A 17,813-nucleotide genomic window follows, 5' to 3' on the forward strand; every position below is an offset into this window, starting at 1 on the left:
GATCTTTTGAGATAACATGGTACAGGCTGCTATGAAAACATACTAGCTTTACTAGAAGTTAAGATAATTGATTGTTGGAGTTTTTTTATATTAATAAATCCTAATGTATTCTAATCACAAGAAAGCATTGTAAATATTACCTCAGCACAAGGTTTACAGACTTTATTAACACAAGTCACATTATGTAGTTGAGTCTGTGGGTCTTTGTCCATTTCACAGTAACATTCCTGACAAGGCTTTGTAGGGATTTTAACTCCAGGCTAGAAAAGAAAATGAACCCATAATTACAGAAAATTATTTTTCTTTTAGATAAATATTAACTTTTTAATGGCGAAAAAATAATAAAATGTAATATATGAAATTTCTATTTTGTTGGTTACCAATTAGTATAAACACATGAACCCAGCAGCTCACCTGGTACTCAGAGTTATTGTAAACACAGACGTCTTTAGGCACTGAATAGAAAAAGAAAAAAATACAGTCAGAAATGTTTTAAACAACTATAATTTAATAAATTTCGCAACCTTTGTTGTATTGGATTTTGTAAAAGTAGTCTAGATATGACATTTGAGACTTACCACAGGGTTGACAGCAACTGTTCTCAGGTATATCTGCTGCTAACTCATATCCCACATCACATTTGTTTGAACACAGGCTGGTATCACACACTGAATGGGCAGAGGGGAGTCTTGTTTACATTATTATGGAATCGTTTGTTGCAGTTTGACAAGTTTGCAGCTGTGGCTCTAAATTGTTTCCCATTAGGAATAGGATTATGAATTTCTATGAAGGAATTAAGCCAAACATGGATACTGGTTTACAGTGGATTAATAAAAGACTGCACTGCTTTTGAGAGCCCACCCACAACCACTTTCGAGGAAATTTTTGACTCGGACAGTATGGTTTGAAAACCTTTTTCCTTTATGTTATTGCCCTGCATTCAATTTCTACTCATTATTTGCAAGATTTTAGACCAACATAAAACAACGATTAATTAGCTATGTGGCTAGTTAGCATTTTGTGACTTCCGTGATGTTACAAGTTGTTTCCGAGCTGTATTTTGATGAATAATTATAAAACTTATTTTCCTTTAAATTATGTATCATGCACAGTTAGACCACACATGTGTATTAGGACAGTAAATGAGTTCGGTTTTGTAGTCAGGTTTATTTTGAATTTAGCCTCTTTAGCTCTCTGATTGTCAGTGTGCTCGTTTACTTACCACAGGTTGGACAGCAGTGTTCAATCACTATTTTGTAGTTGTGGCCACAAGGCTTTATGGTCGGACAATTCATAGGCTCTTGGACAACACCAAAGCTCTCATTGGAGCACTTGTATGTTGTACAGTTGACGATCCATGTATCTCCAGGCTACAGGAGAGAAAATGAGGTGATAATAGTTAGATGAGTGTTGTGATTGTAAATGATAATAAGGTTGGGTTGATTGTTGTTCAAATGTCATTTTAACTTTGATTAAAGCAGTAAGCCATTTGTATGAATTGCAGAGTAATTTTGCAGTAGTGTAATGGTTATACTGCTATTTTTACATGTTTCAATCATATGTATTGATAGGCTAGAGGTCCATTTTCCTGCAGAGTTTTTCTCCAACCCTGATCAAACACACCTAGACAAGCTAATCTAGGTCTTTAGGATTACTAGGCTGTGTCCAAAATTGCCCTATATCCTTAAATACGGCACTATTTGAAGGGACAGCCATTTGTAGTGGTGTCAGAAACCATTAGAAAACCAACCAAGACATTATCGAGTGCACTCATCTAATGCCCCGCAATAATGAATATACAACTGTTTTGAGACAAAAAGCTAGAGAATACGCGTAATGCACTGTAAGAGTCACAAGCCAAAATAATTCCTGCATCTAATAAGAAGATGGCGCCTGCATCTGAATAATCCATCCATTTTCTAAACCGGTGGTCCAATGTGGGTTCAGCATAATATGATACAGATATAAATCCCTTTATGACTGATTTATTATTTTGTTTTATTAGGGTTTATACATAGTTTCCATGACCAAGCTAAATATTATAAGATAAATATTTTCATACCGGAGCAGCTAGTTTGCTAAGTTTCAAATCATTATTAAACAACAAGCACAAATATGAAAAAATGTCAGTCCTTCCAGTACAATCAGTGTCTGAATTCACTCACTCCTTTGCATACACTTACTTAAGTAAACCAAATTAGTAGACTAATGTAGGGAATGAGGGTAAAATGGGAAAATTTGAACACTGCTCTAAAAGATATAGGAAGGTGAGTTTGACCTGGGTTGAAGCTGAACTCTGCAGGAAAGTGGACCTTGAGGGCCAGAGTTGAAAACTAGCTGGACTAGGGTTGAGTTCACAATCCTAGTAAATGTTGTGTAAATTCCTTACTACTATTACTACTACTAAAAGATACATACCTGTTTTGGCACTCCATCAGGGCCGATGCAATCTACAAGTAGGGAATTCAAAATGCATCAACATTTTGACTTGAATTTTGACTTCAAGGCACATTAATATAACAAATATCGTAAATGAAGTAATATTGCTTACCGCAAGTAGGTGTACACTTATCTGTTGTTGAACTAACTAGATATGTGTTGTTGGGACAGAAACAACCTTCCATGAATGTTTGATGATCTTTTTCGCTTTGGTTTTCCACAAACATGTCATTGTATCTGTTTGTAAACCAAGCACATATAGCATGAAGATTTTTAATGTAGTGAAGTTTGGACAATTCAGTATTACATTATGGATATTAATTGCTATAAAGAGAGTGGTTACCTTGTACTGCAGGTTTTTTCGACTTTAGGCCCACATGCCTTGTAGACTTTGTGATCGGCACATTTGTATGCTGTTAACCAATGACAAATCAAGAGATTTAGGATACTATCAGATAAAAGATCCAACGTTGTGTTATGGTGGGTTCATTCTGCTCTCTTACCGCATAGCCCGTTGAGGTCAGGTGAGTGTCTCCAGTCCACACAGGTAGACTTCTGGCCACAAAGTTGTGCATAGGCCTCCACACTGGCACAGGCCATGGAGTCATTTTTCTTGTAGCACACATCATATTTGCATGCGTCATAGTATTTTTGATAGGGAATGATGTCATGACAGCTCTTGAACAAACTAAACAAAATACAGAAGTTTAGGGAGAAAATGTAAACTGAAGTTAAACATGGTTCAGTGGTATTGTATGTTTTAAGTTAAAGTGTGTAATTTCTGTAACTCTTGTGGTATCAAATGGAATTTCAATTTGTTTAAGTGATCTAAAATGACTGGACACAAAATCACATTGGCTTAACCAATGGTGTGAGCTTGGGGAACTACCATTTTGCCACCCAATTAAAAAGTAATTATTTTTGCCATTGTATTTGTTGCAGCTAGTGGCAGAGAAAGCCCCCAATTTCTGAAAATTGACAGAGTGACTGTTTTTGTCTTTTTCGTACTCGCTCTTGATGACATCACAAATTTGTGCTGTGCAGGAAGGAGTGGGTTCGGTTGGATGGGGTGGAGGGGTTTCACATCCTGGAGAGTCCGCCCACAATGCTGCCATTTGCTCACATGATTGGTCAATTGTTCCATCAGGACGCCTGCAGTCATTTGTGGCATCATTGTCACAAACCCCTAAAAATAATGACAACATTTCAAAATTTGAATGGACAGAAACACTAGACATTCTTTTTAGGTACATTTAACATTAATTCTAGATGGTTTTGAGATACTAGGCTAACACAAAGTAATCCCTATTACAAATCTGTCTCAATATTTCTCTCTGAGAAAGTTGTCGTGTTGTCTCACAGAAGAAATACTGTTTATCATGGTGATATTTATTGCAACAAGGCCCCCAAACTGTACTCACCGCACTGTCCTTCTGTATTACCATGGAAGTACGAAAATGGGAGATTGATCTCAAAGCCTTGATGACTAACTAAAATTTCAGCTTTGATTTCTTTGATATTCAGAATCACTGCAATGCCAGAGGTGGTAATGGTAAAGTCTTCATTGTAGAAAGTTGGGACCTTCATGACATCATTGACATAGACCTGTAGGTAACAAGGGTTTTTTAGTTGTAATGCATATTGACCCTTCTAGTGTAGGTGTTCTAGCAGTATGCACATTGTTCATTGAAACAATATTCATAATTCAATTTGATTTCGATTCACAAGCTTGCAATTTAATTTAATTCAATTCTATTCAATATTGATTAATTTGAATATATATACATGTCAATATTTCTCAAGGAAAATAAATCTTTCAACTAATGCACTAAACCCTACAGAAAAACTTTTCAGTTGGTACATTACGCCTACTATGATATTAACTGATTTGTATAGAAACATTTAAATGGCACATAAGGCATTATAATAATAGTATCATAATAATATTTTTTAAAGGAATTGGGTTTCTACTCCAATTTTGATTGAAGAACGGGTCAAAAATATACGGGTAATAACCGGTAAGGGCATAATGCAGATATTTAGCAAAATGCTCCTCTCTAGTGTTAATTTTTCGACCGAACTATTAAACTATGGTAATTGAATGGCTTTTCTGAGGTAAAATGTTGGGATGCACAATATTGGATTGTTGTCCGATATGCTGAGATGGTTGCTATATTTTTACTAAATACTAAATTCAAGTTATTTTCATCATCAGATTAATAAAGGGTATGAAATTGAATCAAGTTTGAATCATGTTAAAGTGTTATGTTTGTGATTTTTTTTTTTTTTTTTTTTTTTTTTTTTTTTTTTTTTTTTTTTTGTCATGTAAGGCTACATATATTATAGATTACATATTACATATATTATATATTACATATATTTTCCTAACATAGTTGTGACACTCACCAGCATTTCTTTACTGTTACTTGCTAGCTTGATTTCATAGGATTTGTACTTCACAGTCACATACTCTGGGCAAGCAAAATTTTTTGTAACATCACAATAATAGTTTTTAACATGGACACTGATATTGTATCTTGGGACGATTTCTTTGACCAGCACATAGTCGCAGTTGCCTTGGAAAACATAGTATTTTCCATCAAAAGTGTTGTAATGAGGGTCACCCCAGCCACTGCATCGACCTGTTATTTCAGAAAAAAGTTAAAAAAGAATTAAATAGAATAAATTGCTATGGAGAATGTTAATTATTTGCTTGGTAGAACCATCATAATTAATATTAATAAAGCATCAATTTCCTAGTGCATGGATTAAACTCACATTGACACTCATACTTAGTGCAGCAGCCATTGTTATAATAAACCTTCTCAGGTTTAAGTCCATTGACACATGTAGGTATGACAGAATCTGCTGGATCACACTGTACAGGGCTTGTGGTGACAGCCCCATTTATGCAGTTTTTAGTGGTACATCCTTCATTCCACGACTCTCCATTCTGTTAAAGATTCCAACATTGTTGAACTGAGATTATTACAACAGGCTTATCTATTTCAGTTTCATTGTAATTAAATTAATGTAAATGCTTTTTTCTTAATGTAAATTGTACATAAATATTTTTTACCTTTCTGTTGACATCAGTACAGTCATTTTGAACCGTTGAAACTGGGATCGTAGTAGTCTGAAGACATGGTTTCTGTGTTATTTCACTAACACAACTGGAGTTGCAATAAGCAAAGTAGCACCAACCCGCTTTATCAGTTTTGTTGTAGATCACAGAATCTGTAATCAGAATAATAGAATGTGCATCATGGATATGCTTACAAATTGTTTGTGGACGTAACAAACTGTTCAATAACAAAACTGTATGAAATGTTTTAAAAATAATCATTGATGTATTACTTACCGGGTGGGAATGTTTCATTTGCATATGTGCAATGACAGCTTGTTGTAATGACAATTTGAGGGGATGTGACATGTGTCATTTCAGTTGTTGATTCTGTATGCACCGTGAACTTTGTTGATGGAGGTGGTGTTGTCAAAAGAGTTGATGTAACAAATGTTGTAGTTGCTGGCGTTTCTGTTCCTGGGGTAGGTGAAGATCCTGTAGATGGTGTTTCACTAGTAACAGCAGTAGTAATTTCAGGGGATGTAGGTGTCGGTGGAACTGCAGTTGAAGTAGCCGTTGTTGGCGTTTCTGGTGTAGGTGGAGATTCTGTAAATGGTGTTTCAGAAGTAACAGCAGTAGTAATTTCAGGGGATGTAGGTGTCGGTGGAACAGCAGTTGAAGTAGCCGTTGTTGGCGTTTCTGGTGTAGGTGGAGATTCTGTAGATGGTGTTTCACTAGTAACAGCAGTAGTAATTTCAGGTGATGTAGGTGTCGGTGGAACTGCAGTTGAAGTAGCCGTTGTTGGCGTTTCTGGTGTAGGTGGAGATTCTGTAGATGGTGTTTCACTAGTAACAGCAGTAGTAATTTCAGGTGATGTAGGTGTCGGTGGAACAGAAGTTGAAGTAGCCGTTGTTGGCGTTTCTGGTGTAGGTGGAGATTCTGTAAATGGTGTTTCAGAAGTAACAGCAGTAGTAATTTCAGGTGATGTAGGTGTCGGTGGAACTGCAGTTGAAGTAGCCGTTGTTGGCGTTTCTGGTGTAGGTGGAGATTCTGTAGATGGTGTTTCAGAAGTAACAGCAGTAGTAATTTCAGGGGATGTAGGTGTCGGTGGAACTGCAGTTGAAGTAGCTGTTGTTGGCGTTTCTGGGGTAGGTGGAGATTCTGTAGATGGTGTTTCACTAGTAACAGCAGTAGTAATTTCAGGTGATGTAGGTGTCGGTGGAACTGCAGTTGAAGTAGCCGTTGTTGGCGTTTCTGGTGTAGGTGGAGATTCTGTAGTTGTTTCAGAAGTAACAGCAGTAGTAATTTCAGGTGATGTAGGTGTCGGTGGAACTGCAGTTGAAGTAGCTGTTGTTGGCGTTTCTGGGGTGGGTGGAGATTCTGTAGATGGTGTTTCACTAGTAATAGCAGTAGTAATTTCAGGTGATGTAGGTGTCGGTGGAACTGCAGTTGAAGTAGCCGTTGTTGGCGTTTCTGGTGTAGGTGGAGATTCTGTAGATGTTGTTTCAGAAGTAACAGCAGTAGTAATTTCAGGGGATGTAGGTGTCGGTGGAACTGCAGTTGAAGTAGCTGTTGTTGGCGTTTCTGGTGTAGGTGGAGATTCTGTAAATGGTGTTTCAGAAGTAACAGCAGTAGTAATTTCAGGGGATGTAGGTGTCGGTGGAACTGCAGTTGAAGTAGCTGTTGTTGGCGTTTCTGGTGTAGGTGGAGATTCTGTAGATGTTGTTTCAGAAGTAACAGCAGTAGTAATTTCAGGGGATGTAGGTGTCGGTGGAACTGCAGTTGAAGTAGCTGTTGTTGGCGTTTCTGGGGTAGGTGGAGATTCTGTAGATGGTGTTTCACTAGTAACAGCAGTAGTAATTTCAGGTGATGTAGGTGTCGGTGGAACTGCAGTTGAAGTAGCCGTTGTTGGCGTTTCTGGTGTAGGTGAAGATTCTGTAGATGTTGTTTCAGAAGTAACAGCAGTAGTAATTTCAGGGGATGTACGTGTCGGTGGAACTGCAGTAGAAGTAGCCGTTGTTGGCGTTTCTGGTGTAGGTGGAGATTCTGTAGATGGTGTTTCACTAGTAACAGCAGTAGTAATTTCAGGTGATGTAGGTGTCGGTGGAACAGCAGTTGAAGTAGCTGTTGATGGCGTTTCTGGGGTAGGTGGAGATTCTGTAGATGGTGTTTCAGAAGTAACAGCAGTAGTAGTTTCAGGGGATGTATGTGTCGGCGGAACTGCAGTTGAAGTAGCCGTTGTTGGCGTTTCTGGTGTAGGTGGAGATTCGGTAGATGTTGTTTCAGAAGTAACAGCAGTAGTAATTTCAGGGGATGTAGGTGTCGGTGGAACTGCAGTTGAAGTAGCCGTTGTTGGTGTTTCCGGTGTAGGTGGAGATTCTGTAGATGGTGTTTCACTAGTAACAGCAGTAGTAATTTCAGGTGATGTAGGTGTCGGTGGAACAGCAGTTGAAGTAGCTGTTGTTGGCGTTTCTGGTGTAGGTGGAGATTCTGTAGATGTTGTTTCAGAAGTAACAGCAGTAGTAATTTCAGGAGATGTAGGTGTCGGTGGAACTGCAGTTGAAGTAGCCGTTGTTGGCGTTTCTGGTGTAGGTGGAGATTCTGTAGATGGTGTTTCACTAGTAACAGCAGTAGTAATTTCAGGTGATGTAGGTGTTGGTGGAACAGCAGTTGAAGTAGCTGTTGTTGGCGTTTCTGGTGTAGGTGGAGATTCTGTAGATGCTGTTTCACTAGTAACAGCAGTAGTAATTTCAGGTGATGTAGGTGTCGGTGGAACTGCAGTTGAAGTAGCCGTTGTTGGCGTTTCTGGTGTAGGTGGAGATTCTGTAGATGTTGTTTCAGAAGTAACAGCAGTAGTAATTTCAGGGGATGTAGGTGTCGGTGGAACTGCAGTTGAAGTAGCCGTTGTTGGCGTTTCTGGTGTAGGTGGAGATTCTGTAGATGGTGTTTCACTAGTAACAGCAGTAGTAATTTCAGGTGATGTAGGTGTTGGTGGAACAGCAGTTGAAGTAGCTGTTGTTGGCGTTTCTGGTGTAGGTGGAGATTCTGTAGATGGTGTTTCAGAAGTAACAGCAGTAGTAATTTCAGGTGATGTAGGTGTTGGTGGAACAGCAGTTGAAGTAGCTGTTGTTGGCGTTTCTGGTGTAGGTGGAGATTCTGTAGATGGTGTTTCAGAAGTAACAGCAGTAGTAATTTCAGGTGATGTAGGTGTCGGTGGAACAGCAGTTGAAGTAGCTGTTGTTGGCGTTTCTGGTGTAGGTGGAGATTCTGTAGATGTTGTTTCAGAAGTAACAGCAGTAGTAATTTCAGGGGATGTAGGTGTCGGTGGAACTGCAGTTGAAGTAGCCGTTGTTGGCGTTTCTGGTGTAGGTGGAGATTCTGTAGATGGTGTTTCACTAGTAACAGCAGTAGTAATTTCAGGTGATGTAGGTGTTGGTGGAACAGCAGTTGAAGTAGCTGTTGTTGGCGTTTCTGGTGTAGGTGGAGATTCTGTAGATGGTGTTTCAGAAGTAACAGCAGTAGTAATTTCAGGTGATGTAGGTGTTGGTGGAACAGCAGTTGAAGTAGCTGTTGTTGGCGTTTCTGGTGTAGGTGGAGATTCTGTAGATGGTGTTTCAGAAGTAACAGCAGTAGTAATTTCAGGGGATGTAGGTGTTGGTGGAACTGCAGTTGAAGTAGCCGTTGTTGGCGTTTCTGGTGTAGGTGGAGATTCTGTAGATGGTGTTTCACTAGTAACAGCAGTAGTAATTTCAGGTGATGTAGGTGTTGGTGGAACAGCAGTTGAAGTAGCTGTTGTTGGCGTTTCTGGTGTAGGTGGAGATTCTGTAGATGGTGTTTCAGAAGTAACAGCAGTAGTAATTTCAGGGGATGTAGGTGTTGGTGGAACTGCAGTTGAAGTAGCCGTTGTAGGCGTTTCTGGTGTAGGTGGAGATTCTGTAGATGGTGTTTCACTAGTAACAGCAGTAGTAATTTCAGGTGATGTAGGTGTTGGTGGAACAGCAGTTGAAGTAGCTGTTGTTGGCGTTTCTGGTGTAGGTGGAGATTCTGTAGATGGTGTTTCAGAAGTAACAGCAGTAGTAATTTCAGGGGATGTAGGTGTCGTTGGAACTGCAGTTGAAGTAGCCGTTGTTGGCGTTTCTGGTGTAGGTGGAGATTCTGTAGGTGGTGTTTCACTAGTAACAGCAGTAGTAATTTCAGGGGATGTAGGTGTCGGTGGAACTGCAGTTGAAGTAGCCGTTGTTGGCGTTTCTGGTGTAGGTGGAGATTCTGTAGATGGTGTTTCAGAAGTAACAGCAGTAGTAATTTCAGGGGATGTAGGTGTCGGTGGAACTGCAGTTGAAGTAGCCGTTGTTGGTGTTTCTGGTGTAGGTGGAGATTGTGTAGATGGTGTTTCACTAGTAACAGCAGTAGTAATTTCAGGTGATCTAGGTGTCGGTGGAACTGCAGTTGAAGTAGCTGTTGTTGGCGTTTCTGGTGTAGGTGGAGATTCTGTAGATGGTGTTTCACTAGTAACAGCAGTAGTAATTTCAGGTGATGTAGGTGTCGGTGGAACAGCAGTTGAAGTAGCTGTTGTTGGCGTTTCTGGTGTAGGTGGAGATTCTGTAGATGGTGTTTCAGAAGTAACAGCAGTAGTAATTTCAGGTGATGTAGGTGTTGGTGGAACAGCAGTTGAAGTAGCTGTTGTTGGCGTTTCTGGTGTAGGTGGAGATTCTGTAGATGGTGTTTCAGAAGTAACAGCAGTAGTAATTTCAGGTGATGTAGGTGTTGGTGGAACTGCAGTTGAAGTAGCCGTTGTTGGCGTTTCTGGTGTAGGTGGAGATTCTGTAGATGGTGTTTCAGAAGTAACAGCAGTAGTAATTTCAGGTGATGTAGGTGTCGGTGGAACAGCAGTTGAAGTAGCTGTTGTTGGCGTTTCTGGTGTAGGTGGAGATTCTGTAGATGTTGTTTCAGAAGTAACAGCAGTAGTAATTTCAGGTGATGTAGGTGTCGGTGGAACTGCAGTTGAAGTAGACGTTGTTGGCGTTTCTGGTGTAGGTGGAGATTCTGTAGATGGTGTTTCACTAGTAACAGCAGTAGTAATTTCAGGGGATGTAGGTGTCGGTGGAACTGCAGTTGAAGTAGCTGTTGTTGGCGTTTCTGGTGTAGGTGGAGATTCTGTAAATGGTGTTTCAGAAGTAACAGCAGTAGTAATTTCAGGGGATGTAGGTGTCGGTGGAACTGCAGTTGAAGTAGCCGTTGTTGGCGTTTCTGGTGTAGGTGGAGATTCTGTAGATGGTGTTTCACTAGTAACAGCAGTAGTAATTTCAGGTGATGTAGGTGTTGGTGGAACAGCAGTTGAAGTAGCTGTTGTTGGCGTTTCTGGTGTAGGTGGAGATTCTGTAGATGGTGTTTCAGAAGTAACAGCAGTAGTAATTTCAGGTGATGTAGGTGTTGGTGGAACTGCAGTTGAAGTAGCTGTTGTTGGCGTTCCTGGTGTAGGTGGAGATTCTGTAGATGGTGTTTCAGAAGTAACAGCAGTAGTAATTTCAGGTGATGTAGGTGTTGGTGGAACTGCAGTTGAAGTAGCCGTTGTTGGCGTTTCTGGTGTAGGTGGAGATTCTGTAAATGGTGTTTCAGAAGTAACAGCAGTAGTAATTTCAGGGGATGTAGGTGTTGGTGGAACTGCAGTTGAAGTAGCCGTTGTTGGCGTTTCTGGTGTAGGTGGAGATTCTGTAGATGGTGTTTCACTAGTAACAGCAGTAGTAATTTCAGGTGATGTAGGTGTTGGTGGAACAGCAGTTGAAGTAGCTGTTGTTGGCGTTTCTGGTGTAGGTGGAGATTCTGTAGATGGTGTTTCAGAAGTAACAGCAGTAGTAATTTCAGGGGATGTAGGTGTCGGTGGAACTGCAGTTGAAGTAGCCGTTGTTGGCGTTTCTGGTGTAGGTGGAGATTCTGTAGGTGGTGTTTCACTAGTAACAGCAGTAGTAATTTCAGGGGTTGTAGGTGTCGGTGGAACTGCAGTTGAAGTAGCTGTTGTTGGCGTTTCTGGTGTAGGTGGAGATTCTGTAAATGGTGTTTCAGAAGTAACAGCAGTAGTAATTTCAGGGGATGTAGGTGTCGGTGGAACTGCAGTTGAAGTAGCCGTTGTTGGCGTTTCTGGTGTAGGTGGAGATTCTGTAGATGGTGTTTCACTAGTAACAGCAGTAGTAATTTCAGGTGATCTAGGTGTCGGTGGAACTGCAGTTGAAGTAGCTGTTGTTGGCGTTTCTGGTGTAGGTGGAGATTCTGTAAATGGTGTTTCAGAAGTAACAGCAGTAGTTATTTCAGGAGATGTAGGTGTCGGTGGAACTGCAGTTGAAGTAGCTGTTGTTGGTGTTTCTGGTGTAGGTGGAGATTCTGTAGATGGTGTTTCAGAAGTAACAGCAGTAGTAATTTCAGGGGATGTAGGTGTCGGTGGAACTGCAGTTGAAGTAGCCGTTGTTGGCGTTTCTGGTGTAGGTGGAGATTCTGTCAATGGTGTTTCAGAAGTAACAGCAGTAGTAATTTCAGGTGATGTAGGTGTTGGTGGAACAGCAGTTGAAGTAGCTGTTGTTGGCGTTTCTGGTGTAGGTGGAGATTCTGTAGATGGTGTTTCAGAAGTAACGGCAGTAGTTATTTCAGGTGATGTAGGTGTCGGTGGAACTGCAGTTGAAGTAGCCGTTGTTGGCGTTTCTGGGGTAGGTGGAGATTCTGTAGATGGTGTTTCAGAAGTAACAGCAGTAGTAATTTCAGCGGATGTAGGTGTGGGTGGAACTGCAGTTGAAGTAGCCGTTGTTGGCGTTTCTGGGGTAGGTGGAGATTCTGTAGATGGTGTTTCAGAAGTAACAGCAGTAGTAATTTCAGGTGATGTAGGTGTCGGTGGAACTGCAGTTGAAGTAGCCGTTGTTGGCGTTTCTGGTGTAGGTGGAGATTTTGTAGGTGGTGTTTCACTAGTAACAGCAGTAGTAATTTCAGGGGTTGTAGGTGTCGGTGGAACTGCAGTTGAAGTAGCTGTTGTTGGCGTTTCTGGTGTAGGTGGAGATTCTGTAAATGGTGTTTCAGAAGTAACAGCAGTAGTAATTTCAGGGGATGTAGGTGTCGGTGGAACTGCAGTTGAAGTAGCCGTTGTTGGCGTTTCTGGTGTAGGTGGAGATTCTGTAGATGGTGTTTCACTAGTAACAGCAGTAGTAATTTCAGGTGATCTAGGTGTCGGTGGAACTGCAGTTGAAGTAGCTGTTGTTGGCGTTTCTGGTGTAGGTGGAGATTCTGTAAATGGTGTTTCAGAAGTAACAGCAGTAGTAATTTCAGGAGATGTAGGTGTCGGTGGAACTGCAGTTGAAGTAGCTGTTGTTGGCGTTTCTGGTGTAGGTGGAGATTCTGTAGATGGTGTTTCAGAAGTAACAGCAGTAGTAATTTCAGGGGATGTAGGTGTCGGTGGAACTGCAGTTGAAGTAGCTGTTGTTGGCGTTTCTGGTGTAGGTGGAGATTCTGTAAATGGTGTTTCAGAAGTAACAGCAGTAGTAATTTCAGGAGATGTAGGTGTCGGTGGAACTGCAGTTGAAGTAGCTGTTGTTGGCGTTTCTGGGGTAGGTGGAGATTCTGTAGATGGTGTTTCAGAAGTAACAGCAGTAGTAATTTCAGCGGATGTAGGTGTGGGTGGAACTGCAGTTGAAGTAGCCGTTGTTGGCGTTTCTGGGGTAGGTGGAGATTCTGTAGATGGTGTTTCAGAAGTAACAGCAGTAGTAATTTCAGGTGATGTAGGTGTCGGTGGAACTGCAGTTGAAGTAGCCGTTGTTGGCGTTTCTGGGGTAGGTGGAGATTCTGTAGATGGTGTTTCAGAAGTAACAGCAGTAGTAATTTCAGCGGATGTAGGTGTGGGTGGAACTGCAGTTGAAGTAGCCGTTGTTGGCGTTTCTGGGGTAGGTGGAGATTCTGTAGATGGTGTTTCAGAAGTAACAGCAGTAGTAATTTCAGGTGATGTAGGTGTCGGTGGAACTGCAGTTGAAGTAGCCGTTGTTGGCGTTTCTGGTGTAGGTGGAGATTCTGTAGGTGGTGTTTCACTAGTAACAGCAGTAGTAATTTCAGGGGTTGTAGGTGTCGGTGGAACTGCAGTTGAAGTAGCTGTTGTTGGCGTTTCTGGTGTAGGTGGAGATTCTGTAAATGGTGTTTCAGAAGTAACAGCAGTAGTAATTTCAGGGGATGTAGGTGTCGGTGGAACTGCAGTTGAAGTAGCCGTTGTTGGCGTTTCTGGTGTAGGTGGAGATTCTGTAGATGGTGTTTCACTAGTAACAGCAGTAGTAATTTCAGGTGATCTAGGTGTCGGTGGAACTGCAGTTGAAGTAGCTGTTGTTGGCGTTTCTGGTGTAGGTGGAGATTCTGTAAATGGTGTTTCAGAAGTAACAGCAGTAGTAATTTCAGGAGATGTAGGTGTCGGTGGAACTGCAGTTGAAGTAGCTGTTGTTGGCGTTTCTGGTGTAGGTGGAGATTCTGTAGATGGTGTTTCAGAAGTAACAGCAGTAGTAATTTCAGGGGATGTAGGTGTCGGTGGAACTGCAGTTGAAGTAGCCGTTGTTGGCGTTTCTGGTGTAGGTGGAGATTCTGTAGATGGTGTTTCAGAAGTAACAGCAGTAGTAATTTCAGGGGATGTAGGTGTCGGTGGAACTGCAGTTGAAGTAGCCGTTGTTGGCGTTTCTGGTGTAGGTGGAGATTCTGTAAATGGTGTTTCAGAAGTAACAGCAGTAGTAATTTCAGGAGATGTAGGTGTCGGTGGAACTGCAGTTGAAGTAGCCGTTGTTGGCGTTTCTGGTGTAGGTGGAGATTCTGTAAATGGTGTTTCAGAAGTAACAGCAGTAGTAATTTCAGGGGATGTAGGTGTCGGTGGAACTGCAGTTGAAGTAGCCGTTGTTGGTGTTTCTGGTGGAGGTGGAGATTCTGTAGATGGTGTTTCACTAGTAACAGCAGTAGTAATTTCAGGGGATGTAGGTGTCGGTGGAACAGCAGTTGAAGTAGCTGTTGTTGGCGTTTCTGGTGTAGGTGGAGATTCTGTAAATGGTGTTTCAGAAGTAACAGCAGTAGTAATTTCAGGAGATGTAGGTGTCGGTGGAACTGCAGTTGAAGTAGCCGTTGTTGGCGTTTCTGGTGTAGGTAAAGATTCTATAGATGGTGTTTCAGAAGTAACAGCAGTAGTAATTTCAGCGGATGTAGGTGTCGGTGGAACTGCAGTTGAAGTAGCCGTTGTTGGCGTTTCTGGGGTAGGTGGAGATTCTGTAGATGGTGTTTCAGAAGTAACAGCAGTAGTAATTTCAGGGGATGTAGGTGTCAGTGGAACTGCAGTTGAAGTAGCCGTTGTTGGCGTTTCTGGTGTAGGTGGAGATTCTGTAGATGGTGTTTCAGAAGTAACAGCAGTAGTAATTTCAGGAGATGTAGGTGTCGGTGGAACTGCAGTTGAAGTAGCCGTTGTTGGCGTTTCTGGTGTAGGTGGAGATTCTGTAGATGGTGTTTCACTAGTAACAGCAGTAGTAATTTCAGGAGATGTAGGTGTCGGTGGAACTGCAGTTGAAGTAGCCGTTGTTGGCGTTTCTGGTGTAGGTGGAGATTCTGTAGATGGTGTTTCACTAGTAACAGCAGTAGTAATTTCAGGTGATGTAGGTGTCGGTGGAACAGCAGTTGAAGTAGCTGTTGTTGGCGTTTCTGGTGTAGGTGGAGATTCTGTAAATGGTGTTTCAGAAGTAACAGCAGTAGTAATTTCAGGAGATGTAGGTGTCGGTGGAACTGCAGTTGAAGTAGCCGTTGTTGGCGTTTCTGGTGTAGGTGGAGATTCTGTAGATGGTGTTTCACTAGTAACAGCAGTAGTAATTTCAGGTGATGTAAGTGTCGGTGGAACAGCAGTTGAAGTAGCTGTTGATGGCGTTTCTGGGGTAGGTGGAGATTCTGTAAATGGTGTTTCACTAGTAACTGCAGTAGTAATTTCAGGTGATGTAGGTGTCGGTGGAACAGCAGTTGAAGTAGCTGTTGTTGGCGTTTCTGGTGTAGGTGGAGATTCTGTAAATGGTGTTTCAGAAGTAACAGCAGTAGTAATTTCAGGTGATGTAGGTGTCGGTGGAACTGCAGTTGAAGTAGCCGTTGTTGGCGTTTCTGGGGTAGGTGGAGATTCTGTAGATGGTGTTTCAGAAGTAACAGCAGTAGTAATTTCAGCGGATGTAGGTGTCGGTGGAACTGCAGTTGAAGTAGCCGTTGTTGGCGTTTCTGGGGTAGGTGGAGATTCTGTAGATGGTGTTTCAGAAGTAACAGCAGTAGTAATTTCAGGTGATGTAGGTGTCGGTGGAACTGCAGTTGAAGTAGCCGTTGTTGGCGTTTCTGGTGTAGGTGGAGATTCTGTAGATGGTGTTTCACTAGTAACAGCAGTAGTAATTTCAGGAGATGTAGGTGTCGGTGGAACTGCAGTTGAAGTAGCCGTTGTTGGCGTTTCTGGTGTAGGTGGAGATTCTGTAGATGGTGTTTCACTAGTAACAGCAGTAGTAATTTCAGGTGATGTAGGTGTCGGTGGAACAGCAGTTGAAGTAGCTGTTGTTGGCGTTTCTGGTGTAGGTGGAGATTCTGTAAATGGTGTTTCAGAAGTAACAGCAGTAGTAATTTCAGGAGATGTAGGTGTCGGTGGAACTGCAGTTGAAGTAGCCGTTGTTGGCGTTTCTGGTGTAGGTGGAGATTCTGTAGATGGTGTTTCACTAGTAACAGCAGTAGTAATTTCAGGTGATGTAAGTGTCGGTGGAACAGCAGTTGAAGTAGCTGTTGATGGCGTTTCTGGGGTAGGTGGAGATTCTGTCAATGGTGTTTCACTAGTAACTGCAGTAGTAATTTCAGGTGATGTAGGTGTCGGTGGAACAGCAGTTGAAGTAGCTGTTGTTGGCGTTTCTGGTGTAGGTGGAGATTCTGTAAATGGTGTTTCAGAAGTAACAGCAGTAGTTATTTCAGGTGATGTAGGTGTCGGTGGAACTGCAGTTGAAGTAGCCGTTGTTGGCGTTTCTGGGGTAGGTGGAGATTCTGTAGATGGTGTTTCAGAAGTAACAGCAGTAGTAATTTCAGCGGATGTAGGTGTGGGTGGAACTGCAGTTGAAGTAGCCGTTGTTGGCGTTTCTGGGGTAGGTGGAGATTCTGTAGATGGTGTTTCAGAAGTAACAGCAGTAGTAATTTCAGGTGATGTAGGTGTCGGTGGAACTGCAGTTGAAGTAGCTGTTGTTGACGTTTCTGGTGTAGGTGGAGATTCCGTAGATGGTGTTTCACTAGTAACAGCAGTAGTAATTTCAGGTGATGTAGGTGTTGGTGGAACAGCAGTTGAAGTAGCTGTTGATGGCGTTTCTGGTGTAGGTGGAGATTCTGTAAATGGTGTTTCAGAAGTAACAGCAGTAGTAATTTCAGGAGATGTAGGTGTCGGTGGAACTGCAGTTGAAGTAGCCGTTGTTGGCGTTTCAGGTGTAGGTGGAGATTCTGTAGATGGTGTTTCACTAGTAACAGCAGTAGTAATTTCAGGTGATGTAGGTGTCGGTGGAACTGCAGTTGAAGTAGCCGTTGTTGGCGTTTCTGGTGTAGGTGGAGATTCTGTAGATGGTTTTTCAGTAGTAACAGCAGTAGTTATTCCAGGTGATGTAGGTGGAACAGCAGTTGAAGTAGCTGTTGATGGCGTTTCTGGAGTAGTTTTAGTTTGTGGTGGAGTTGTGAAAGTGAATGGTGTAGTTGTTGTAGTAATGCAATTTTTAATAGTTCTTATTATCATGCCATTGGATCCACATACAGCAGTAAAACATGTTCCATTCCCATCCGTGGTATCGTACACCACATCTCCAGTAGTATATATCTTCCCATCATAGGTACACAGAGAAGCACATTCTGCCTCTGTAACACATTTCCTGGTGTCCTCCCTCAAAAATGGCTTGTCTGAAGGGCACCGAGGAAAACACCCTAGGAATATAGCAAAAGGCCAGATGAAATAAGAGACATACATTTCTATTGACTATTGTTTCTTGACTCTAGGGGGAAAACAATTATATCAATGGAAATATGCTAATTTACTTATAATTTTGCAGTATTATTTTACTTCGTTATGTACAAAAGCAGGTTTTTAAAGTTTTAAAGAATAATTCATACCCTCCAGCAGAGGAATTTGATTAGAGCAGGTTCCAGATGGGTTTCTGCAAGTTTTCATGCAGGTCGATTCACAGGTTCTGTAGTGCCACTCACATTCAGTTGAAGGGTTGTTGTAGTACTCACAGAATAAAGCTGCAAGAACAACCAATTCAGTCAGCAGTATGACAAGCAA

General features: G+C 41.7%; 1 protein-coding gene across 1 annotated transcript in view; it reads right to left on the minus strand.

Moving 5' to 3' along the window:
- Positions 1-17,813, minus strand: part of muc5.2 (mucin 5.2) — a 30,694-nt gene that overhangs the window by 2,770 nt on the left and 10,111 nt on the right. Inside the window, 15 exon segments of the mRNA XM_067436599.1 lie at positions 141-260; positions 415-455; positions 579-668; positions 1,223-1,370; positions 2,419-2,450; positions 2,552-2,676; positions 2,783-2,852; positions 2,943-3,127; positions 3,448-3,625; positions 3,861-4,044; positions 4,846-5,081; positions 5,218-5,392; positions 5,519-5,676; positions 5,801-17,455; positions 17,642-17,773. Coding sequence (XP_067292700.1) covers positions 141-260; positions 415-455; positions 579-668; positions 1,223-1,370; positions 2,419-2,450; positions 2,552-2,676; positions 2,783-2,852; positions 2,943-3,127; positions 3,448-3,625; positions 3,861-4,044; positions 4,846-5,081; positions 5,218-5,392; positions 5,519-5,676; positions 5,801-17,455; positions 17,642-17,773 — 13,529 coding nt within the window.

This window comes from Pseudorasbora parva, chromosome 25 (genome assembly GCF_024679245.1).
Source record: "Pseudorasbora parva isolate DD20220531a chromosome 25, ASM2467924v1, whole genome shotgun sequence".
Lineage (NCBI taxonomy): Eukaryota > Metazoa > Chordata > Actinopteri > Cypriniformes > Gobionidae > Pseudorasbora > Pseudorasbora parva.